General features: G+C 44.5%; 1 protein-coding gene across 3 annotated transcripts in view; it reads left to right on the plus strand.

Annotated features, from left to right (window-relative positions):
- Positions 1-25,149, plus strand: part of MEIS1 (Meis homeobox 1) — a 105,734-nt gene that overhangs the window by 78,439 nt on the left and 2,146 nt on the right. For 2 of the 3 annotated variants that reach the window (XM_048060730.2, XM_048060728.2), the window contains exons 9-11: positions 4,702-4,778; positions 21,928-21,986; positions 23,225-23,314. In XM_048060730.2, coding sequence (XP_047916687.1) covers positions 4,702-4,778; positions 21,928-21,986; positions 23,225-23,314 — 226 coding nt within the window. Of the gene's footprint in view, positions 1-4,701; positions 4,779-21,927; positions 22,068-22,925; positions 22,947-23,224; positions 23,315-23,579; positions 23,676-25,149 lie in introns of all 3 variants that reach the window. The other variant, XM_066995330.1, reaches the window with a different exon arrangement.

The raw sequence follows: 25,149 nt of genomic DNA on the forward strand, positions 1-25,149 counted from the left end.
CGGCGCATTGGCTGACCCTGCACGAGTTTGGATAAAGCAAGGATTCAGGGTTCAGCATGTCACTGGGGGGCTTTATTCCAGTTACCGAGTTAGGTGCAGGCTGGGTTGCCATTCAGAAATGTTAAATTAGTGTGGTTTTATTTTTCTTTTCTTGCTGAGGTCAGAAAATGGTTAATAGGGACTTCTGAGGGTGTAAATTTTGGGGGGTAGTTTCTCTCCCATCGCATACCAGAGCTTAGCTCAAGGTCATCTCGTGTTGGTGCATTAAACTTAGCTCCGGAGGAGGCAGAGGGCTGGAGGAAGGGGATGAAAGCACTTCCGAAATGGCTCTCCCAGCGCGTTCAGCCAAGCGGCAGCACCGCCGTGATAAGGGTGATGCTGGAGCGCTGCCACCGCTCCCCGTGTTAGATCAGTTCCTCCCCGGCCCCTTCCCCTGCCCCTCATAACACAGTGTGCCACGTTGTGTTGGGAAATCACTCCTGCCGCTGGGCTTTGGTGGGGCCAGCTGGCAGGTTGGGTGTCTGTGCTGCCCCAAATGACCAGTCTTGGGGTGGGAAGGGGCAGTTTTGCCCCCCAGTATCTCAGCAGCAAGCCCCATGTGGGATTGTTTTCAACCTTTCTGTGACCATTAGGATGTGCTGCTCCAGTGGGCAAGTCAGAAGGGGAGGGAGTGTTATTGATACTTCTTTACCAGCACAGATAAGATAAAGTCTATCACTGTCCCGGCATCCAGCACGGGCAGCTTGTGGTGGAAAATTTGATGAAAGGAGTACGTTTGGACAAGGAGGATCATTAAGATAGGAACTTGGACATCTTCCATCTGTATATTCTGTAGACTTTACCCACTGGCTGTAGTCAAAGGTGGTAAAAAAAAAAAAAAAGTCTTATTGTTTGTTTTGCTGAAAGTGATCTTGGCTGCATTAAAAAAGGGCTTTCATTAAGACTGCTGCTCTCTAAATACCATTCATAAAACAGTGAGGAGAGAATATGATGAAAAGTTACATTTTTCTCTCTGTCACTTTGATTTCTTTGTTACTGCTAAAATGACTGCTCTGACTCATATTTTGCATAGTTATTTTTACCTTTTCAAATGTTCCTTAACTGTTCATATTACCCTGGGCAAATCCCCCAAGGATAATTTTCATTTGCATGCAGACTTTGATGGTGTTATTAAGCAATCACTTCTGTACTAAGTCATTATTAAAAGTAATACCACAGAGCCTCAAAAACACATTAATGGTGCCAAACAATCCACATTTCAGCGTTAGATTTATGGTAAGGGAAAAGCAGTAGGGCTCATACTGTTAGGTGGATGCAGCTCCGTAATGCTCCAGGAGCATTACTGAATCCAAAGGAGCAGGAATTATCAGAAAATATCGGAGCTGGACTCAGTCATTTGCTGTCAGCCTTATTCTTTCAAATGCCTTTTTTTTTTTTTTAATGTGCCTGCTTCCTTCCTTTTTATTTTTTTATTTTTCCTCTTGGATTTGCCCTTTTTCTCTGGCCTTGGCAAGAAACCTGTCTGCAGTATTCCAGCATCCCCAGGCTGGTTCTGGGAAGGAGGGTCAGCCTTCTTATACGTAATCACCGTTTTATGGCTTTCACTTGCTCTTGAGGTGTTAATGCAGATCAAATGGAAAACACTCCAGCAAGAGCGTTACAGCTACTTGCACTGCCCCATGCACGGTCCCAATCGTTAATTCTTATTGTAAGACCTAAAGGTAATTCTGTTTGCTCTCCTAATGCATTGCAGCTCTCCCGGTGGTCCAGCATATCTTTTCTCAAATTCCCATCTTGATCAATTGTTTGCAAATAATTAAGCTTTTAAGAGATAATGGTAGGAGCTAATGTACACAACAAAGTAAAGGTCTCGAGTCACTGTTTATCGAACAGTGGTACAATTTGCTTTGATATCCCAAAGTGATCTGGAGTGATAGGTGTACTTGCCAACGGGAATCAGGGCATTGTTTTAAGACACACACTTCCACATATATATGTATGTATACCACACTTCCATATATATATATATACACACACATGCAAATATTATATATAAAATATATACACATGCAAATACCCAATTAAAGCCATACATATCTGAATGTCTTTAAACAAACCATTATAAAGCTTTAGGAGAGTGCCTGTTTTTGCTGCCTGGGTGAAATAAAGATCAGCAAAAGCACTTTTGAGTGAATTTCCTATTTCTTCATAAAATGGCAGTTCTCAGGGTTTCCCCCTTTCTCTCTGTTGCAACGTGATGTCTGCCTTTGCCTGTAGCCCAGGCCTTCCTAGCCCTGTGGGTGGGAATTCAACAAGGCTTTGAATGTTTTTATAGCAACCTAGCCTGTGGCCTGCTGATTCTTTGTCAAGTCATTTTTTTTTTTTTTAGCCTACAAAGGAACAACTGGTACGATCTGCAGAAAGCTTATATAATAAGGATGCCCAGTGTTTAAGATATTTTAAACACACCCAGTTGTAGTTGAAAAGCCTGCCGCATTGGGAACCTTCAGCTGAGAGGGATTAGCGACATGAAGTCGTGGCTGCCACGTGATTCTGCCAGTTATAGATTTTTATTAAATTAAAAGTTTATGCTGTGCTAGGCTATGAGACCGAAAAAAAAATCAGATGACCTTAAACATCCCACAATTTAAGGAATTTGGGGTTTGGGACTTTTAAAGCAATTATTTTTACAGTGACTGTATTATTCTGATGGCTAATTTTATCCAGCCTTGTCTATTTGGAAAAAAGTCCAGAACAATTGAAAATTGCTTAATGGAGACAGAGTTCTCAATTCCAATAGCTAGAGGCTGTCTAGTAATTATTGCTTGCTGCATGAAATTAGACACAGTTTGTTCAATTACTTAAAATTAGATCACATGTAAGGTGGCAAAGTGAAATAAGAAAAAAAGTATAATTTTGTCCTTGCTTGATAGCAAAGTAATGAAACGGGAAGCAAGCTATAAAGATGAAAATGTTGCAAATTGTCTCTGTAGTTTTTTTCTTTGAAGAGAAGCAAAATGTTATGTTCAGATAGATGGATGTAAGTCAAGTATGACTTTGTTGGGGATGAACACGTATATAAGGCAGACTCTAAAATTCATGCTGGACTTCAGCATGTGTAAAATGCAAATCACCCGTAAAAAGAAGTGAAATCCCCTCCCCGTTGTGGTTGTGGAGCTCTTCCACATCCATGCACAAAGTAGAGCGGGTTGTTTACAGATGCGCAGGTTATCTGCGGGCTTACTGTCAAGAGCTGTGTTTGTGGAAGAATGGAAAGGTCCCTGCCGTGTTTGGCAGGGTAAGCGTGTCTTCTGGAGCTGATGGCCATGGCAGTGGGCTTTGAAATGGGCACATTGGGCAACAGGATGCTACAGCAAAAATCCATATTTGGTGAAGTGAAGTAATTCAGCCCTGCAACGGAGCCATTAGATGTCAGATTAAGCTGTTTACAAGAGTATATAAAAGCTGCTAAATAGTTACGGTCCCAATAAGATCGCTGACTTTTATGAGGTTTTAAATTCTTACACTTTACAAGGTTTCAGTTTACATCTCCTGTAATATTATGCTGAAGAATACATCCAAAGAATATGGGCCTATTTGGGAAAAAACGGATGTGTGTATAACAGCAAATGCTTTCTGACAAGCAACTGTTAAATGCAATGTTTGGGTAGGTCTAAACAGTTTTATCAAGTGATCTTATTGAAATGTTATGAAGTGCCTTGCAGCAGCCCAGATCTGGAGTCAATGTGCGCTGACACTTGCACGTCCAAGTTAGGAGCCTTCTGACTTGTGAGCCAGAGCAGGGTTTCTCCTGGGGATTGCTACGTTTGTAATGTTTGGCCATTTCCTTGCGAGACAGTGACGTTTTTACATGGAGGGAAAGGATAGAAATGATATTGCTAATGTCATTTCTAAATTCGAACTTGGATGTGGTTCTTGCTGTTGATTTATTAAGCAATCTGTATTCATGCAGAAGTGAATTTTCTGAGAAAGCAATCAAGTTCTCACAAGAAACTTAACTTATGATTTAATTTTAACATTATCTTCAATTAAACCAGTATTTATTTTCTGTCTCTTAGGATTAGTGCAGCACAGCTATGTTAATGTCAGGCAAAAATGTGCTGATCGCTGACCTTGTGTTGGCCTGTGTTCAAAATGCAGGCGTTTGTTTATGTTCAGGATGCTGATCTTATTTGCAAATTATTTTGGGGCACTGGCAAGATTTGTCTTCACTATCTCAGAAATCATCAGGGCATTTTAGTATCCTGGAGAAGTGCTATATCGCATTCTTCATTGTTTTGTGAAATACACAAAAAAAATAATTGTGATTTGACTCTAATCACTCATTCAAGACAAGTGTAAAAACTTCCATCTAATGCAACAAATATCCTTCTTGAGTATGAAGGTACTGCCAGTATCCTAAGTAGTTATTTTTCCACTTCACTAATCTTTATAATTGGCTTGTCTTTTACTGCCATTAATTAAGTGATGTAGTAGCCCATTAATAATTATAAAAGAGTGACACACCTCAGCATTTTCAACTTTCAATAACAGATGTCATGCTTCTGTTTTTTTTTTCTTTTTTTTTTTTGTTTTGTTGCTTTTTGTTTTGTTGTTTTGTTGCTGTGTTTTGTTTTAATAGAAACTAGGCAAAAAAAATACATTGTTTTAAATGTATATATTTATTTTGGTGTCTTATAGCACCCTTACCCTTCAGAAGAACAGAAAAAGCAGTTGGCACAAGACACAGGGCTCACTATACTTCAAGTGAACAATTGGTAAGTAATTTTCCTTAGTGTTTCTATACGGCTGCTGGCACTCTCCAGCTAACGCTTTGCATTTCTGAGGACACACCTTGCCTTGTCTGCTTCCCCCAGCAGTTTATCGATGCAAAAGTGGTAGAGCCAGGCGAGTGGTTTCCGTGATGGGAGCTAGGAGGTTTGCTGCTGCAGAAAACCAGCAGTTTTTACTTGCCCATCACTTTCTCAGCGATTTCAGTGGGTTTGCATCTGGGTACCAGTCCTCCTTTCTGGATGAGGATGTGTCCTCTTCAATAGAGAGCCACATCCATTTGGAGAACTTTGTCATTGAGAAGCTGGGTGAAAAAATGGGCAATCGGCCCTGTTTCTGCAGACTGTATTGTTATTTTGTGCTGCTGTCATGCTTTTATTTAATGCTGTTGGTGGGGTTTTCTTTTTGTCTTGACATCATTATATCCATTTATTGGTTTGTTTAAAACACTCAGTTTTTGAAAGCTTGAACAAACGTTGAGGACAATTGGGCTCTTTCCTGCTGAAGTACTGTGTGGAGCAAGTGTATTTATTTATTCTGGCCGAGGGTTGCTGGAGCCCCTGATTTGCTGTAGTAGTGATTGTTTTAAGGAAATTGGGATCCGTGCTGTTTGTGCAGTGGATTTTGAGTTGCTAACTTTCAGAGATGTGGTGAAGGCCCCCAGTGAAAATTACTTGTGATTTAAGTGTGAAAACAACAGCAAACACATTAAAAAAAGTCTGATTTATTACCTTCTGTTCCTGCACCGAAATGCAGGTTTATCCCACTGTCCCTGAGCTAGTGTCATACTTGAAGTGTATTGCAATCTAATACCTTGTAAAACTAAGTGTATCTAATTAATTGTCCTAATATTTTTAGATTAGTGTTTATGATGGGAAACCTTATCCTCTTTGAAGTAATACCCAGAAAATGGCCAAGGCGAACGGCGAGCCTGCTGGGGAAAAGGGAGGGAGGAATGCCAGTTTGCAGACAAAAGTATTTTTTTCCGTTCAGTAAGTGTCAGAGATTAATATTACTGAAGGTCTGATTACATGGCCTAATCCATTTTGGTGAATAAATTTGGTCTTGATGTCCATTGCACCTACATTAACAAACCCTCCTGTGTTAGAGAGAGTGGGAGCCTATGGGAGAGATTTCAGATATATTAAACCCCATTACAGAAAATGTAATTTCTGTCAATATAATCCCATGTATTCTTCAATTTAGTACTTTAGAGATAACAAGCTACTTACAATATATTTGCCTTTGGAGGATTAATTTACAAAGTGCACTATCTGGGAGACGCAGGCGGGCTCACATAAGCATAGCTTGTAAGGGTTATCAATTTCTGTGACCCCACAGCAGCCCTGGGAGATCAATTTTTGAAGCCCTTTAAGACACCGAATAAAGGGAAATACCAAATACTTAGTATATGTGAAGTAGGCTTCCAAGATACTGTAAAATGGAGGAATAAAAGGCACTAAACATAAAATACATGTTACAAGTAAACACAAACTGCAGTATTTTGGCTCAAGCGAGGAAAAAAATAGTGTTTGTTTCAGCTTTATATCCTCCAGGTTTTGTCCAGTCGATACCCTCATTTCTGTGGTTGAAAGACAGATGGTCTGGTCTGGTCGGTGTAGGGGCTGTCTGTGTTTGTCAGGCATCCTCTTTAATGGTAGGGTGGAGCAGGCGTGCGTTGCTTTGGAGTGCCCAGGAGCAGATTCCTCGGCGTGTCGAACCCCCCTCTCCTACAGGTGCCTGTCCTCTCACTTCCATCCTCCTGGCATGAGCAAAGCCAGGCTGGAAGCACAGCTCCCCTGGGTGACATGGGGTGGCTGAAGCAGCTCAGGAGAGGACACGGATCAGCTTCCAGCCAGAACTGCATGTTGGGTGAGCGTTGAAGGCTGGCGGCTGTGGGTGAAGGTGGGAGCAGATTCAGACAGGAACACCACAGGGAAAGGGAAGGGCAGGGGGTCTGGCCTGAGTGCAGGATCCAGCCTGGGCACGTGGGTCAGTTTGGGATGGTCCATCAAAGATTTTCAGAATGATGAGCATGGGATGCTTTGAACTAGAGCTGGTGGGATTTGTCCCGTGTGACTTTCCAGGGCGGTTTTTAGTACCCATCCCGCCTCGGATTTGAGTTTTACTTTGGCTTCATGTCAGATGTGTTTTTATAAGTTCCTTATGTGCAAGGAAAGGAAAAAAAAAAAGTAGGTCAAAATACATTATAACTGAAGTCTTGTGGATGTAGGGCAGGCTTCCTCTGCTTGAGCTCGTTTGGTAATTCTGCCGTGGCGTTACAATTGTATAAATTATTGAGAGAATTCCCCTTCCCTCCCCAGCCCCACAAGATTTAACACTGTAGAGCCGGTCAGGGCTTTTTCAATCACAGGTGGTGGATGGAAATGCTAGGGTGTAGTAATCCAGCTGTTTGTGGAGGGTGCAGAAGAGCAAGGGGGCTGTGGGGCTGTGGCTGAGTGCGCAGGTTGCACAAACACGCAGGAAGCAGCTGGCCATGGGGTGAGCAACAGCTACTTGGTCCTGGGTGCGCGGGCAACCCTCTCCCATCCTTTCCCTGAAAAATACATTTCTGTGTAACGCGGCGTGCATGAGAACCATTTCTTTTTGCCCAAATTGTTCGCTGCGGGGAAGAGCTAACGTATCGTTTCTGGTTTAGCTTCGCCTTTCTTCTGCAGGCTCATAAGTCATTCAGCCACAACTTTCAAAAAATTTCGCCTTCCTCCTTAGATTCTTCCCAACTTGTTAACACACATGTACATTTTTGTATTAATGATGAGTCATTGTAAATCACTGTTGCAGAGATTAAATAAAATGCTGAAGGGCAGGCTGGGTGCAGATCAGTCATAAATTATTGGCAGCAACACAGCATGTGGGAATACATGAAATGTGCATGAAAAACATAAACTCATGTCTGGTAGCATGGTCGTTAGCCCAGACTGGGAATGCTGGATTTTCTGGATAGAATTATAAGTTTGCCACAGAGAAGTCAGTGAAGAGAGCATTTGTTTTCTGCAGATTGAAAGCATTTGAACAATTTTTTTGTCATATTTTGAATGCCTTTACAGTATATGCTAGTTGCATACTTTAGTTCTCGGCCGTAACGAAAAAATGGTGCTTTTCACATACGGCCTGCCCGGTGTTCGGGCTCCCCGGCTTGATGCACACAACTCCTATTGATGGCGGAGGAGTCACAGGAATGGGGTGATGATGTGAGACGTGCCATAAAACCTACCAGTGGGAGGGTGCATGTCTTTAAAAATACCACAGTTTTAACTTGACCCTTTTTCTTGTGTGTGTGTTGGATTATTTTTTAGTAACCCATGTGGAGGATTTCCCCCCTCCATATCCCTTTTTTTTTTTCAGTAACAATTCTGCCTGCAAATCAGCAGTGTTGCCTCTTAGGACCGACCACTTTTGTGCCACAATTGGGTATTTGCAACGTGGGAAGCGGGAAGCGGGAAGCATTTACTGTGTTGCAAAAACTCTTGCAGGTAGGGAGGTAGCCAAGTTCGATACCTTGTCAGTCTAAATGAACTGGTCAGGTCCTCACCTTGCTAGTCTTTTAACCCCACAGCACTTCGGGGTTCAGAGCACCACAACGTGAGCTGGAAGGGGCAACTTGGGTAGTCTTGACAGCGTTGCATATATGGACATGGAAGGGACCTGACGAAGTGCAGGTTAATAAGGTGCTTTTCCCCTGTGATAAAAACCACCGCTCAGTGATTGAAATATCCAGGAGGTGTGATACAATCACTTATTACCTCAGCTGAGAGCCAGCCAGGCTATATTGAACAATCTATACGGTTTCCTTGTTTACTGCATCCCAGCTGAACCTCGTCCTGTTAAGAACTAATGGCAAATAATTACTCATGGTACTCTAAGGAGAGAGGTCAATTCTCATCAAGGACTGTATTAGGTGTCAGGTGCTTGGTTTTGCTTTATGAAAGCCTAGGAATACACAGGTAAAGGTCTGTGTATTTGTATAATAATGCCCCTATGTATCTCTCTGTGTTTACATATCTATATGTGACTCTCTCTCTACACAGAATGCATGCAACTGCATTAAAATGATTTTATAAATATATATATATGAAGTTTGCAAATTCGTAAAGCTCCAAAGCGAGGGAACGCCAGCCTTTTATTAGGTGTTTCCATTCTGCTTTTTCCAAAACGCCCTTGTGTTATCTAGGGCACAGACCAGACAATGCTGGAGCAGCTAGTCAATATTTTATCTTACCCTCATTCGTCAGCGCTTCATTTGTTGAGCCGTATTCAAACCATGCTTGAAGATGGAATTAATAATTCCTGATGGGCTTTCCTGTAGCGCTTACCACTGTAATACCCAGGTTCTCCACTGACCTCCACTTACCTGTATATGCATACATGTGCATGATATATTTACAGTTCCCCTGCAAAGAGGGAGCATAGTATTGTGGTTTACAGGTGAGGAACTGAGCCTGCGGGAGGTTCAGGTCCAGCCCATCCACTGGTTTGGTGTCGGTTTGGGACTGAGCTGACTCACAATGATGGCACGTTATCCACATTCAAAGGCCCAACAATCTCCAAGTTCATGGAAACTCCAAGTTTTTAGTGTCTTGGCATTTAACATTTCCAAGCTCCAGTGCTGGGCACAGAGGGGAGACACAAGGAGTTGGTAACTGCTGGTGAAAAGTTAGGTTTCAGTGATTTACTCAGCAGCTCCCAAGCAGTCCAAGGCAGCAGCTAAAAATCCCGTCCTCCAGCGCTGCGTTCAGCTGCTCCAGCCAGGAGCTTTTATTTTCTTGCCATTCGCTGCCTTACTCACTCAACTTTGATGATGTTTATTTCCTGTAGAGATCAATTTTTCTACACGATAGTGATTTGTTCTCGTAACATAACCGTCATTGTGGTGACTGAGGCTTTGGGCTCTATAAAAAATCATACCCTGAGCCGACGACCGTACTGCTTGCCTATAAAGTGGATTAAGGAATAGGATGCAAGCAGCTCTAGCAATACAGTTTCCTACCTCTTGACTTCTTGATTTTATGACCTTGGCTTCTTTAAATGTCATTTTTGTGTATAATTTCCTAGGCTTGCAAAAAAAAAAAAAACAACAAACCAACCAAACACACTGGAAAAAATGATCAAATAATGCAAATTTCCCTAATCTCATTCTTGGAGACAGCTGAAGTTATTTTTGCTGAAACTTTATAACGAAGAAATTAAATAAAAATAAAAATAAAAGATGAAAAATCCAATGCAGACTGGGAGAGATGCAGAGGAAGGAGGAGCAGCTGCATGGCTCTCCGCCCCACCACCTTTTGGAAAGAAGTCCTATTTATCTCAGCGTGCCTGGGGCTTGGCTCATCTAAATCACACCCCGGACACCCTAAATCCACAGGCTGCTGTTGCCCCGTGATTCCCACATGCACGTGGCCGAGCTCCACGGCAGCCCCTTGAGGGGGTGGCCAAACTCGGTTGGGGCTGGGCATTTAGTGCAGACATCAGCTTTGCTTAATTCCCTCGCCGAGGGTGAAACTCACCCCGAGCAAAAGGCCAGCACATGACCAGCGCGCCACTTTAGTCCCACTTAAGCACTATTTTTAGGGTGTAAAAGGGGGAGGAGGCCTGAAGGAGGGAGGACAGCAAAAGCAGGTGCCGGTCCTATATGCAGGGGTGGATTTTCACCCCCCACTGCCTACCAAATCGCAGGATACAATAAACAGGCAAGTCATTCGCTCTGCTGCTTTGCAGAGCGTGCCACACACGGGGATCTTTAGTTAGAGGCGGGTAAAATATACGCTTGTTTTCAGATTTATCTATTACTGCTTTTGTTGCAGTAAACAGATTAAACGAGAAAAGGTCAAGATGCAATTTGAATCTGTGTAATAACATAACAAATACTTTTCTCAGTAATCAGATACAGTAAATGCAAGTACTTATTTACTTGTAAATGTTAAAACATTCACAAATTATCCTCTCAACTTCAGCAATGCAAAATTAATCAGACACTGTCAGATTTTGGAAACTATTCTACTTTTCTTCTTTCTGTAATTCAAGAATATGTTTACAGATGTCATTTAAACACTGCTTCTTTAATGGGAATGCATACAAAACCCCGAAGAATAGAAGTAAGAAATAATCTATTTTCCAGGTTTAAAGAACACATACATTTTGTTATTCTGAAGAAAAATAAGACATTAGGTGTTTGCAATGTGAAAATCACACCCTATACCTCCCCACCTCCCCCCCAAAAAAAACACAAAACCCCAAGAAAAATGTTTAAAAAGTATCTTGCTGGGTGAATTGTTGTACCATTTGAGCAATTCGGAATATGTGCGGTAAATTAGCTGTTCTAAACATACCATGTGCTGGGCTTTTAAAGCAGATTTTTACATTTATGTTTTCACTAAGTCTTAGCTAATTGTTATGCCTTTCACCTTGAATGCCAATTGTAATAATAATATTACATCTGTAGTCTATTTCTCTGTTCTTAAATTACAGCAATCAGGAATACTCGCTAGGTAAAAGACTGTATAGTTACTCGTAAGAAAATATTGAAATCAGACGAAAAATGTTTAGCTTGCATATTGCCTTAGACAGCCCTGGAGAGCTGCCAGACAAGCAAGGTATTATTAGAAAAGCTGAGCAAATAGCTTGCAGGGGGAAGAGCTGTGGATTCAGAGCCATCAGGTACTGTCGTATCACCGGGTTTTAGAAGCACCCTGAGTTTGTCGGCATGTTTTGGTTCAGTAAAGCCGTTTAAAAGTGCGACGCAGTGGTGTAAACATGCGGGGGTCGTTTTGATGGACAGGCCTAAGGAGCAGGGACGCAGTTTGGGCACAAAAGGCACGTGTTTCTCCCAAAGGGGCAGATGCTTGGAGGAGGAAGATAAAAAGAGTTTAGGGGGAAACTCTCCCCTTGTCATCCGGGACTTCAGCTCAAGCGGGGGAAGGGCGCTCAGCCCAGGTCCCTGGGCTTGTTGCTCAGTCCAGCCTTGCAGCCTGCGCTTGCCCCAGCTGGAAGGAGGCTTAAGCTGCCCCAAAACCATGGTCATGCTGTCTCAGAGAGTCAGGGGACCACGCATCCCCTGAACATTGCTCTGATGGGCCCTGGGTCTGGGATGGGCAAATCCAGCGGACGAAACGCCATTTATTTCAACAGCAAACGTGGAGTGATTTTGCACAAGCTAACAAAGTAATTAGCAGCAGCCTGAGCATCCAGCGAATAAATAAATGGTGTTGGAAACAGTTGCAAGAGCATGGCAGCACAGAAGCTTCTCGTGAGAGAGAGGGAAAGGTCAGTTCCCATGGCAGGGTGCTGCATGTTGCCAGCACCGTTTACCTGCTGGCAGAGGAGCCGGAGGTGCTCGGCACTTTAGGAGTTAACGTGCAGCAAAATTCATATTTTCCCTTGGGCTTTCCATCCTCTGCCGCGGTGGTTTTGTACCTGACAAACTTTTTAGTCGATGCATTAATATTCTGTAACAAATGTGCTGTCAGGTGTCACGAAGATAAGATTAAAAGGCACTGTTCAAACATTCTCTGGTTGCTCTTTTCTCCACTCCTGCCCTGGCTTTGCAGGGCAGGATCAGGGTAGGGGTCAGAAGTCTTTGTTAGCTGCTTCTTAAAAGGCTGAGATTCAGGTGTGCACAGCCTGAAAACAAGAGTGGAGCTTGGTAAAACATCCAGGGTGCTATTGTATTGTGGAAATGCTGCATTGCAATCCAGGGGAGGGCTCTGTGCTGCCTTCTGTAAAGAGGTCCCGGGGCTTAGCATTTCTTTTGGGTTAGAGATGCTTCTGTCAGAAAAAGCAGCCTCGATATTAAAAAAAAAAAAAAAATAAATAAATATATATATATATATATGGAGAGAGGCAGAGAGAAGGGGAAAGTAATTGTTTGTCATTTCTTTGCAAGTCAGGTTTTGGTCTATTCTTGTCAAATCTATCTGAAGTGTGTTTACATACAGTTTGCCTTTCTGGTATTCTGTGCTTGCACAGACCTGATCTCCACCTATTTTGTGTCAACAGTTGCTGAGATTGGTGTGCAGCGATTAACCACAGCGAAGTGAAACGCCAGCACGCTGGGAAAGGTGCCCTCAGAGACCCTCTCTCTCACTTACATCATGAGCTAGCTTCAGGCTGCACCTGCATAAAACAAACCGCATTTTTGAGTGGTTAAAAAGTCAGCCTGAAATATTAAAAATGGGGCAAATGTTGCCTCCTCGTTGGATAAAACAATTTTCTCTTCTCAAAAATGAAACACAGCCAGAGGCTCGGGGAGAGGAAGTGCTTTGGAGGGCGTGTGTTTTGCCCTGTCTGCCCTTAAATGATGCAGTGTAAATGATGTATGGCTGGCTATACCAGCATTAGAGCTAACGAGGCTTCTGTGTTTTATTTCACTTTTTCAAAGAAAAGAAAAGAAACGGCAGCAGATGCTGCAGAAAAAAAAAAATTACTTCCGCAGTCCTCAACGAAATCTAGGTCATGTAACAGTTTCATGGGTTATTATTTGTTTTTCTGCCCAGGCACCATAGTCCTTGTGGCTTTTTGGCTAATGATAAAGTGCAGTATCAATTGCTCCTTTTTTTATTCAGACATATCCAAGAAATGTCCGACTCCTCCTAGGCTTATAAAGGTGGTTTATACTCCTTGTTTTATCCTGTCTGGGGGGCTGAGCTTTGTACGTCCCACGGTCTTACAAATTCCTTTTATCTTTGACATTCTTCTGACCTCCCCGTGCGTGTTTTGTTTTCATTGCTTTCCGAGGATGTCTTTTCTCCTTCCCCGAATAAAATGCCATCATGAGGAGGATTATAAGTAAAATGAATTACTTCACTTAATGGGAAATTATGTTTAGGTAAAGTAGATTACAAAGTAGGTTATTAGTAGTGGTTGGACAACAACGTTTTGACGTAGGATGGCTTGGGGGGCAGTTCATCCTCAAGAAGCGTGTTGTTGTTTTTCAGGTTGGCCGTGATTCAGAGTTGTGTCTTTTGTGGTTTCAGCCTCAAAAAAAAAATATAAAAAAATATTTCAAACCAGTTCCGCAGGTGCCCACATCACAGAACATACACCATTGCTCTCGTGTTTGTTGTCTCAGCCGCGGTGGGAAGGGCCCGACCACAGGAATCAGAGCTTCCCTCATCTGCCCCAAGCTGCTTTCTCAAGGTATAGGCCAGAGCGATGCCAAGGCCTATTCCACGTGCGAACCACAGGTCCCACAGAGAGGTTCAGTGTGTCTTCTCCTTTTCAGGGAGCTTTTGGGTTGGTGACCCTTCGGTTGCTTCTCCGTGCCTCACAGGCTGGGGGGAGCTGGTGTGGGGATGCTGCTTGGGCCTGGAGGAGCAGGCATGGCTTCCAGCCCCAGGGCCATACCCGGGATACGTCAGGGTGAGCGGGGAGGCAAGCTAGCTGAACGAGGCTCCCAGCTGATGGATGAGAACCTTAGGCCTTGAAGGAGGTCTCACTGTGTTTAGACCCTTTGTGTTGCAGGAGAAAGCCCAGAGATCATGCGGGCACCTCTCACAAACATGACGGTGGCTTAAATAAGGGATGCTGTTGAATCAATAGAGGAAAAGGAAATTGCTGAGGCAGAGGTGTGTTTGCAAAGCAATGGCAAGTTGTTTTCTGGCAGTTCAGGCCCATTCCCAGGGAAATCCCTGCTGCCGAGTAGGACCCTGACTGTTGCTTTGCAGCGATCTGCTGGAGGCAGGCCGCTGGCGTGCACCGCGAGTGTTGTGTGCACCAGAGTGGGCCCTGCATTACGGAGCCCAGCCATGTGGGCTCTCTTGAAGGTTAAGATGGAAAACTGAGGTTCAGACCACCCTCCAGACCCCTTTCAGAGCTGGGGAGCTCAAGGCTGGTACTAAACACCGTGCTGGGAGGTTGGCATCGCAGTCTGGGCTGCTCCCAAAGCTTGCAGGGCCTGCATGCCCTCTGCCATGAGCTTGTGGGAGATCCTGGGGTTTGTGGCATGGCCTGCGCGTTCACGTGCATACTTCTCTATCCCAGCGAAGACAGTGCACTGCATGGCACTGAGATTAACCACTCTCCCAGCCTGCAGTGGAAAAGGGACCACAAATTTTCGTATGCCCACCCAGCATCAGCCCTTGCACGCAGTGAGCGTTTTTGTGGGAAGCAAGATTTTGGCCAACGGTGTGTCGCGTACCCAGTTGCAGAGCTGTGCTGGGTCAGCGCTGTCCCGGGTGTGAGTTAGAGCAGCCTTAGCAGTGCTCTGCTAGATGAATCCTTGCCATATTCCTTAAAGGCTAATTGTGGCACACGGAGATCAACAGAGTACAGCTGCACTGGGATTTGGGAGTAGGGAAGAGACAGGAGGTCAGCTCTGCTGGCACTTTGCCATTTAAAGATTTCCCCTTACATCATCTGGCTGCTGAGGGCGAGTTTACATCTGCTTTGCACCACGAGGGAATTGCGGTGTCAGGGAATGAGCTTTGCTGCGGGCCCCCCCGGCGCAGCCGAGGCCGGCAGCGCTGCATCTGCTGGGGCTCCGTGGCACCGGCGGGGAGAAGCACGGAAGCTGGACCTGGCTCGTCACCGGAGAGTTTCCATCTCGGCAGGGCTTTTTTTTGAAGGCAGAAAACAGCATTTGTGGATGGGAGGAGGAGAAAGAGGAGAGCGGAGCGGAAAGGCCAGCGGCAGCCCAGGCTTTGGAGCGCTCAGCTATGATGTGGGAGGCCCTGGAGATGGGCAGAGCAGGGAGGTGCAGCTCCGGGGAGCCCTACCCCGGGCACATTGGATTTTCACCCATCCCTAGCGAGTCCCTCCCTTGTTTTGCATTCAGAACTAACTAAAGAAATACAAATAGGCTTTAGCTCCATACTGCTGGGGAACAGGAACAATTTTGCAAGACAGGAAGAGTGTTTCCTGCCCAGCTTTCTTCTAGAAAGACCGATCCTGCAGCCGCCAGCCCTGTGTGGAGATGGGGTTAGGGGAACATTTGGGCCATGGGGAGAGCGGGGCCAGGAGCTCAAGATGTGCCGTGATGGAAAGCCATCAGCCATCACTCTTGCATGGGGAGCATGAGCCACCGCTGGGCTCACTGCCACCCTGAGGTGGTCACCAGAGCTGCATGGCGCCCCACAGGGCTGGTAGCAGGGCGCCCTCGCCTTGTGGCTCCCCGGAGCCCAACCTGCTTGTCTGGAGGCAGGATGTGTCCCACGGTGGTTTGAGAAGAAACCAGGGTGTGCGGCAGGAGGGGAAGGGGTTTAAAGCGTTTGGAGGAGATCGAGCACAGGATGCAGCCAAGGGCAGAGCTGGCACGTTGGGCTGGCTGAATGTAGGGCATAGCCAGCCCTCGTACAAGAAGCACATACCTGATCCCATCTCCCTGCTTTCTATTTTTGCACTTGATATGCTCGGTACATTAGCAGGGTTGGCTTGCGAGAGATTCAATAGCACTCTCCTGCTTTAAAACAACTTTTCTGAATGCACAACATGAATACATCGGTGGGGTCACATAGTAATGCTTGAAGTCAGAAGCTATTTTTAAAACTAAATTGCAGAACCACACGTGGTTTTCATTAGTGCTTTACATCAAATTTGTCAGCTAATTAGTGGTTTTTCATCACTCGTTTTGCATAGTATTTTATTTGTTCGCTCTTCAATATTGTCTTGCGACACCCCCAGCCCTATATGCAGTCTCTGGGGCTGGTGCTGCCAGCGGAGGAGGGAGGAAGAGGAGAGCTTTCAGGAGACCTTCCTGCTCCTCCTGATGGATAGACCCGCTGCCTTTGGAGTCAACTCCTCTATTACGTCTCTGGAGTGGGTGGTTAGCAGCCCATGTACTTTCTTCCCTCCCTACCTCCATTTAGTGTTGTAAATGATGTATTGCAGTCCTGAACTGTCTTCATTTCAGAGGAGGAGGAGGAGGAGGAGGAGAAACCAAGAAAAGTTGCCAAACATGACTTCATAAGGTCTGACTTTAAATTGAACAAAGTTTCTTGAGTGTCTTGGATTTTTTTTTTCTTTACAAATAAAGGGAGTACAGAGAGCATGGATTGCTAATGACTGGTAGTTATGGGTCATTAAGCTCAGTAACTGACTTCAGGATCAAAACTTTCTAATAACGGCAGTAAGCACTCTTAACATTTATTTCTCATTTTAGGAACGGGGAGATGTGATTACCATTCAAAAGTCTGCAGTTATTTTTTCTGTTCATAATTACAGAGGGGGCTTTTTATTTTTAAGGCTGTTTTTAAACATTTGAAAGTATTCTGTGAAATCACTTCTGTTTTTTTTTTTTTTTTTTTCCTTTTAACTGATTCCTTAAAAAAGCTCTGGAAAACAAATACCCAAGAAAAAAAATGAAAATACGTTAAAATAAGGAATAATGCAGTTACTGAAGTATAATAATCCCAGTTTATAGCACACTTCCATTTAAATTGTTTTTATTAGAGATAAACCTGTTAAGTGTTGAGGAATTAAGTGCTGAATAGAGAAAGTTGTTTCATTGGGGTATAAATGAAGAATCCCAGTATGTAAAAAAGACCATGTCTGGTTTTGCAAGAGAATTATTTGCGAGTTTGAAGGTCTTCGGTTATTTTGGCATCTCTTATGAAAATGATGATTTGCTTGTTGTTAAGAGGGATGCTGTTTTTTCCAGAGGGATGAGACATTTTTTGTGTTTGTAGGTATTATGGGCTTTCCTGAAGTCCTTAAACCTGGTTTGTTAGAAGGAGCTTGAAGACAAAATGAGGCAGAGGGATTTGGGGGGACTTGTTGACACTGTTGTTGATCCACAGACTCCTGGCTTGCAGTCACACCCAGCGTGCTGGGACAGTGTTGACAAGGAGCAGCCTGTAACTCCAGGTATCAGAAGTCAGTTCTGGTGTGAAGCTGTCCTCATCCAGAAGGGCCGGGGGAGAGGAAAAGGCAACAGAGCACCAAGTCTCAGCATCGGCTTTCAGACAGCTCGCGCTGGGAATTTTCATTCAAACACTGCAAATTGAAAGTCCCCACAATCACTCTGTCAATTCCTGAGCAAAAGTGACTTTGGAAACTCGTGACAGCGAAGGAAGGCCTTGTTTTATTCACTAAACAGAACTGAAATACAAGGGGAAGGGAGAAAGAACACATCTATGCAGAAAATGTCACCGGGGCTGTAACCTGAGCCCAGCGAGCTGCGCCTTTCGGAGGGTTTTGTGACCCTCTGAAAATACCCGCTCTCTGGCTGCTATTATTGTAGGCAATTTCCAAATAAAATAGCCTTTTGTCATCACCGGCCATGCCGCCCCTCGCTGAGAAGAAACAAAACTTGTGCGTCGCGACGAGGGCGGCCAAGCTGAAGGTCAGAGTGCAGCGGCGGATCGCGGCATAGCGAGTCCGGGGCTGGCTCTCACCCGTGGGACCGGTGACGGAGACTGCCAGTGACCTCTGGGGACAGACCCAGGGCACGAGAGCTAAGAGAAAACATCCTAGAAAAGTGCAAATGGCACAAAAGAGGGTTTCCTGCATCTTCACTTGGGGTTAGGCAGGTGGAAGAGCTCGTTCTTGCTCGCTTGTCAGGACGCAGTGGAAGGCATGATCTCACGTCCCCAAAAGGGCAAGGAAAAGTTAACTTTAAAAATAATAATAAATACCATCGTCTTTAAACTTCTGTGTTTGCCCAACTGTTCAAACGTTTCCTCCATGTCAGATCCTCCCCCTTGCAAAAAGAGAAAAAAAAAAAAACACATAAAACAAGCCAAAGCATAAGAGCAAGCTGGGAGTATGTGGTTTTGCAGAATTCTCTAGAAGATGGGTACAAGTTGTCATTCTGTTTGTGCCACTATTGATTCTGCTCTTTAGGGAGAAAATAAACAAAAACCAAAAAGCACTCCCACATCAGAGCAAATGTGTCAATGCATAGAGCAGTGGTATGGGGGAAGCACACCTTTCGTGCAGCCCTTTGAGCCTGTGTGAATCTTTACTCACCCAAGTAAGATTGTGCTGGGGTTTTAATCATGACCTTAAGTTTTATGCTTAGTCGTATTTTGAGAAGACTACGTATGAGTAGCTGTTAATATGTGAATACCTTTTTTAGATCTTGATTCCTCTGAACTTTTAACAATTAGAGTGAATCGGGGTTTCTTTCCCTTAAGATAGGTGAATGTGAACGTAGAGGAAAAGGGGCAGTGAGAGTTTTCCTCTTTGCTTTTCTGTTCCACTGATTTTGCTGATGTTACACCGACACAGCACTTTGGAAATTCAAAGAGCAATCAAAACGACCCTTCTATCAAAGAAAGCAACAGAGAGTATGAAGGAATGATCCCCATGCCCGTGGATTTCTGCAGCCACAGCTAACTCACAGTTTTGCTTGCAAAGAGTTCTCGGATGTGATTTATAAACGTAACAGCACTGCGTTGTGTTCTGTCAAGGCAAGACACATTAATAGTTTTAATCTGATGGCTTCTTATGAATTCCAGGTTTGGGATGCAGGAAGAAACTTGAAAGTGAATACTTCTTTTTTTTTTTTTTTTAATGCATAGTAGTTTGGAGTCTACTATAATGCAAAGTAAAGCGTTCTGTTACAAAGGCAGGGAGGATGGGACAGAAGGTTAAAGGGCATCCTGGAAACAAACAGCTGGACCAGTTTATTTAAACAGATACAAGGATGGGGAGCTGACCTCGGTTTGACTTCTAGTGGGAGGAGCAAGAATGTCATTTTATTACTTTGCCCAGAAGGAAAATGTTCTTGCGTCTGAATTCACCCTGAAGACATCCAAACACAGGGCTGGTTTGCAGATCAGCTACTTATATAAAATACTTATAGGAATGCGTAGGAAGAAGCTAACTATTAAGTACCTGTGTGTAAAATGTTCTTAAAGCAGACGTCCCAAGTGATAATACGGGGCAAACAGGTGAAAAGAGGTTTTACTGCAGCCACATCTTCGGATGATTATTGGCAAATTCCAGCTGCATGGTTTATTGGAAGGAGAACCTCATTCTTCCCGAAAGCACTTGGAGGGGAAGGTTGTGATGTTTGTGTGGCTGCTCAGGGTTTCTTTTTGGTTTTGGGGAAAGCTTTTGGCAAATGAAGGTTTCAGTGAGCAGCCCCAAACCCACCCCAGTAAGAGGGCCGGGGAATGGGGCATTTGGGGGAAGGAGTGAGCACAGCGAGTGCCTGCCAGGCATGCAAAAAGAAATGGCTGGGGCACCAGGGTTTTGTGTTGTTGTTTTACTTGGGAGAGTTGCTGTGAAAATTGCTTTCTGCAAATGCAGATTACAGATATTAAACAATTTTCTAATTGGTCATGGAGCTAAGGCAGCTAATGGGGGAAAAAAGCAGATTTTTTTAATTGCTTATTTCACATGGTGTTTGTGCTACACCTGTGCTTATAATGAGAAAGGAGAATTAGTCTAACCTTCTGCTCACATGATTCTAATTTTCATGGTTTGTACAAGATAATGATAAACTGATTTGCAACACCGTTTGCTGAGTTGAAGGGTTTTTTTTTGTTGTTTTTTTTTTTTCTGTTACTGGGAGTGTGTACAAAAATTGATACAATACTGTTGCTGACAAAACATGACCTAGTTCAGGTGTAAGGTTTCCAGCACGGAGCCTGGAATTTGTGCCTTTGTGTTGTGGAACATTTTGAGCCCGTTTGGTCGAGACAGCCTTGATTAGGGCCCGACATCTTGATTAATTTTTGCAGGAGCTTTTGCATAATGTGAAGCAGCCAGGAAGGGGAGATAGGAGGAACCCCAAATAGCCCCTGCTGGTCTTTGATGACGGCAAAACAAACAGCCCCGTGCGGTGTTTTGTGATGGTTATCCTGGCTGGTGTCAGGGAAGGGGTGGGCACCACGGTTCCTTTGGGAGTGTCCCGGTGGCTTTATCTCTGCTGTAGGAGAGCTCTTGCTAAGCCACGGCAAGGAAAGGCAACAAAACCGAGCTCCAAGTATCCCTTTGTGTACTTTAGCACTACGTTTTGCAAAGCGTAGCGGGGTTTTACCCGTGCTCATGCTTCTTCCTTTCCTAGTAAATATTGAGGAATACATGTTTCTGTTATTATTTCTCTCTTTCAAAGAATGTAAAGTCTGGTTATGAGGCTTTGCCATAGCGTAATTAAATCTCGATGGAGATTTTTTCCAAATGGTTTTTAACTAAGCTTGCTGATTACCAAAACCACAAGAGAAGTTCTTCTAGCACTGCTGGGACAGGTTTCCAGCCATGCTTTTGAGACTCCTGATTTCTGTGCCACCAGGACTACACGCCGAGGAGACTGGGGGCACTTGTGATCTCTCCCCTCGTTCTGTTTTGCTCCAAATTTTTTTGAGTATTCCTTCCCCAAATAGGCATTACAAGACCGAGGCGAAGAGCTAAAAAACACGAGGAGTACGGTTGCAGAGGACCGCTTTTAAAACCGACCGTACCTTTTTTATTTCCAAAGATCTGCTTTTCATTGTTCGTGGGGAATTTTCAGTAGTCCAGTAATTACAGTTTAACAAGATGTTTGCTGTAAATGGTCAGGCCTAGCTGGAGAAAACAGGATTATAAATTCAATTACTGTAAAGCTATGACCTCGCCTTGACCCCTCAGACTTTGCATAAAGGGGGGTGGGGGGGGGTAAAAACCCACCAAGAAATGGCTACAAGGAATGCAGGGCTCTGAAGTCCCCAGCAGTGTGACTTAGTGGTGATAAAACTCCAGACGTTCCCTCATTTGATGGTGTTCTGCCATCACAGTTCATTATCTTAATAGTGGGCATTAAAAGAGAATTAGGTTTGCAAGAGGTAGGGGAAGGTTTTGATAAAAAAAAAATGGAAAAAGAAGTCAGAGGACATTAGACAGAAATGTCACTAATTAGGGGGAGGTAGCAGATGCCCTTACGTGCATCCCTCCGTCGCCACCCGTTTTTTGTGCTCCTCTCTGAATCACGAAGAGTGTTGCTGGTATTGTTTCCTGAAAACTCCGCTAATTCCCCCATGAAAAGATAAAATGGAAGTGTCCGACTGTGGTAAAAGCAGGCAAACATAAATCAGCTCAGAAACCCCAAGCCTGTACTCTCGGAGGTCACCAGGGGTTGCGGGGTTGGCTGTGTCTGAAGCTGCGCGCAGCCCAGTCGCGAGCCCCGCGTTGGGGTGCAGGCTCGGGGAAGGCTGGAAGTCGCCCCCTCCGTAACCGTTTGCTTCCCTCTTTCTGTTGCAGGTTTATTAATGCTAGAAGAAGAATAGTTCAGCCCATGATAGACCAGTCCAATCGAGCAGGCAAGTCCCCAGTAGTAACCGTATTCGAGTCACGCAGGCAAAAACCATCCTCGAGCCATTCACCGGGAGGTCCATTACCTGGTAAATAAATGAGAAATGAATGCTGGGAGTGATTGACAATTAAACTAAAACCAGCTTTGTCTCATTGCAAAGCTAATAGTTTTAACACGATTAAAATATTTTGGGAAAAATAAAATATAATTCAAAGAAGAAACTCCAGTTATCTGCTCCATGACCAGACTTTCTGAGCACAGTCGGAATTAATGTTGTTCTTATTTTTTTGCATTTGTTTTGAGTTTTCCTCCCCAGCTCTTGCTGCTCCTGTGACCACTCCCTGGTGCATGGCTTGGTGTGGAATTGCTGTAAACTTTATTACCTGTCAAAAGGGCAAAGGGGTCAGAATCGCTTGTGGGACTCAGTAAAGTTCAAAGACATTCAATGAGGTAGAGCTTTATGTGCTTTAATAACCCAAGGCAGCTCACTTCTGAAGGCAGCTTTTAAAGTACAGTTAAAACCTACAATTCAGGTAGCGGGACTCGGGTACGGTCCTTTTGTCTCTTGTCTCTTCCTTTCAGTATCTGCCTTTGGGGATCCCAGAGTGGTTGGGATTTCCTTTGGGGAGATTTATTTTGTAACCCAAAGTTTTGACGTGCCAGTCCTGCCTGGGATCTTGGCTCACAGCTCAGTGTGGGTATTTGCTATTACCCAGGGTCCGTTTGGTTTTCTCAGCCTCCCTGCCCAGCTATCTGCATCCGTCGCTGTCAAAGACGCCTTTGGGCGATGCGCTCTCTCCGAGCACATTTGATTATTTTGCCATTAGAGGTAAATCTCTGGCATGGACGTGTTCAGGTCCTGCTCTTGTAAAAGCGCATGGGCGTAATTTAACACACTGGGATTTCAGTGTGACTATTCTGGCCATAAAATCCGGCTCTTATGCAGGTCTTGGCATTGACGTCAGCAGCGGCAGCAGCTGGAGCGGGGGCTCATTGCGTCCCCATATTTCTGATGGCCAACTTCATTTATTTCCAAACTCACAGGAGAAAATTAAGCCCGAACTGTGCGAGCTTGTTAGTGCAGCCACCTGATTCGAACCGTAGATGATTTTTTCCTCTGTTGTGAGTCCCCACTGGTGGTCATCCTTGGGGTTCTTAGGCATGGGGCAAGGACCACGCGCGGCCGCGAGGCGACGCGAACCCTTTCGGGTGTTGTTAAAAAAAAAACCCTCTGCGCTTTTCCAGTAAGTCAAGGCACACCCTACAACCCCGACGGGCAGCCGATGGGAGGCTTCGTGATGGACGGCCAGCAGCACATGGGCATCCGAGCGCCAGGTAAGCCCCGGGGTAGTGTTGGGCATGGATGGGTGACCGCCGCCGCCGTCCTCTGCCCTCATCTCAGCTGCCTCCTCGCCTCGCCTCGCCTCACCTCGCCTGTCTTCTGCTCGCCTTCAGCACCGTCGAGGGAGAGTGGGGCGCTTCTCCCTCGCAATTGCTCCTCGCCCCTGCGGAAGGCTGCGGTGTGGAAAGGGGGCTTTCGGCACTATCTGTTGACTTTGCTCATTCTCTGGCATCTTCTCGGATTTTTATCTCCCTCTAGGACCTATGAGTGGAATGGGCATGAATATGGGCATGGAGGGGCAGTGGCACTACATGTAACCTTCACCTAGGTACCCAATGGCAAAGCCAGGGGGAAGTAAGTACAAATGGGGTCTTTGTTCTCACTTTGTTCCAGGGATATTTTTTTTTCTCCGTGCATTTCCCAACGTTCTCCCTGCCCATAGCTTCATGCTTGTTCATTCCTCTCCGTCCCGCGCCTGGGCTCCTTCGGTTCCTTTTCCCTTCCCTCTGGCTCGAGCCAAGCTTGCCGGGCCGCGCAGCCCCTGCGTGTGCTGTCCGCGGGTGCTGCGGCGCGATGCTATTATACAGCACTGACCACATGATGAAACGAGCAGCAGCCGGGAGGTGGGGGAGCCCGTCGCCAAGGCAACAGACTGATTTGCAAAATGTAAGCAGTCTGCAGCAGTGCAGGGAGAGGAAAGAGCATGTCCCCAAAGTGTCATAAATCTGTCTAACCGCAGTTGATGCATGAGTTACATTTCTACGCTAACCTGCGAGACACCAAAAAGCCAAACAGAGACTTCTTTTAGGTAAAATAAACAGCAGCTTCACTTAGGGCGAGTTACGTTTTGGAAGGCGATCAACGAAAGTTTGATTTTTTTTCAAGTTTATTTCTCTTTGTCTGTCCATCATAATGGGATTACGTGTGGCAAAGGAAAAAGAGAGAATACAAAATAGAGGTGTGCACAGCAGGCTATGGAGCTTAGCCCAGGCTAATTGACTATATCCAAATTAAGTATGCCATCACTTGCAGTGTGACAAATGGATTTGACTTATTCAGTATACAAAAATAGAGATCATTAATGCAATCTTCAGTGGCAGGCCTCGTGAAGAAAGCCTAGAAAAACTGTCCCAGATTTTTTTTTTTGGTTCTTGTCTTTTTATAGGGGAAAAGACGTTATACACATTTTTTTTTTTAAAAAAAAAGTAAAGCAGTTTGAAACACCGAGGCACCGATACCATGTTTAAATGATGCCCGATTCTGTTTCTCTTGCTTTGTTTCTGGAGTTAAAAGCAGTTATTTGGGCATCTTTGTCGTGCCTCTGATTATATTAAGGGAGCGTTTGAAGTTACCAAGGCCAAGTGTGTTTTGGAGTTGTCTTCTCTGGGCGCAAGTCAAAAATAAGTTTCAACAATTAGCTGTGAAAACATTCCACCAAGCTTGGGAATGCAACAGCCTTATTACCTCATCATGGAAATTTCTAGCTTAGTTAATTTAAATATTGTTTCTTAGTTTCTGGGTCAATTAAATTTAAATGATGTATTTTATGCTTCGTGACCAATTAAATTAATAGGTTATTACAAAAAATATTATCATCTTTTTTGATTAAAGAGCTGTGAGTACAGTATATTTTATAAGCAATTTTCATTAGTTCAAAAATGTTCCTTTAGGCTAGATTAAGCAGCTATTCATTGCTAGAGCCTTGAGACCTGATTCCAAGGTGTTCAGAGCATTCACAGCACACTATTACTTAGAACTAAAGCCAATTGAACCTACTTAGCAATAGCGTATGCCTTTCACCCTTGATGATTATGGAGCTTATAGCTCT

This window comes from Anser cygnoides, chromosome 3 (genome assembly GCF_040182565.1).
Source record: "Anser cygnoides isolate HZ-2024a breed goose chromosome 3, Taihu_goose_T2T_genome, whole genome shotgun sequence".
In the NCBI taxonomy this organism is placed as follows: domain Eukaryota; kingdom Metazoa; phylum Chordata; class Aves; order Anseriformes; family Anatidae; genus Anser; species Anser cygnoides.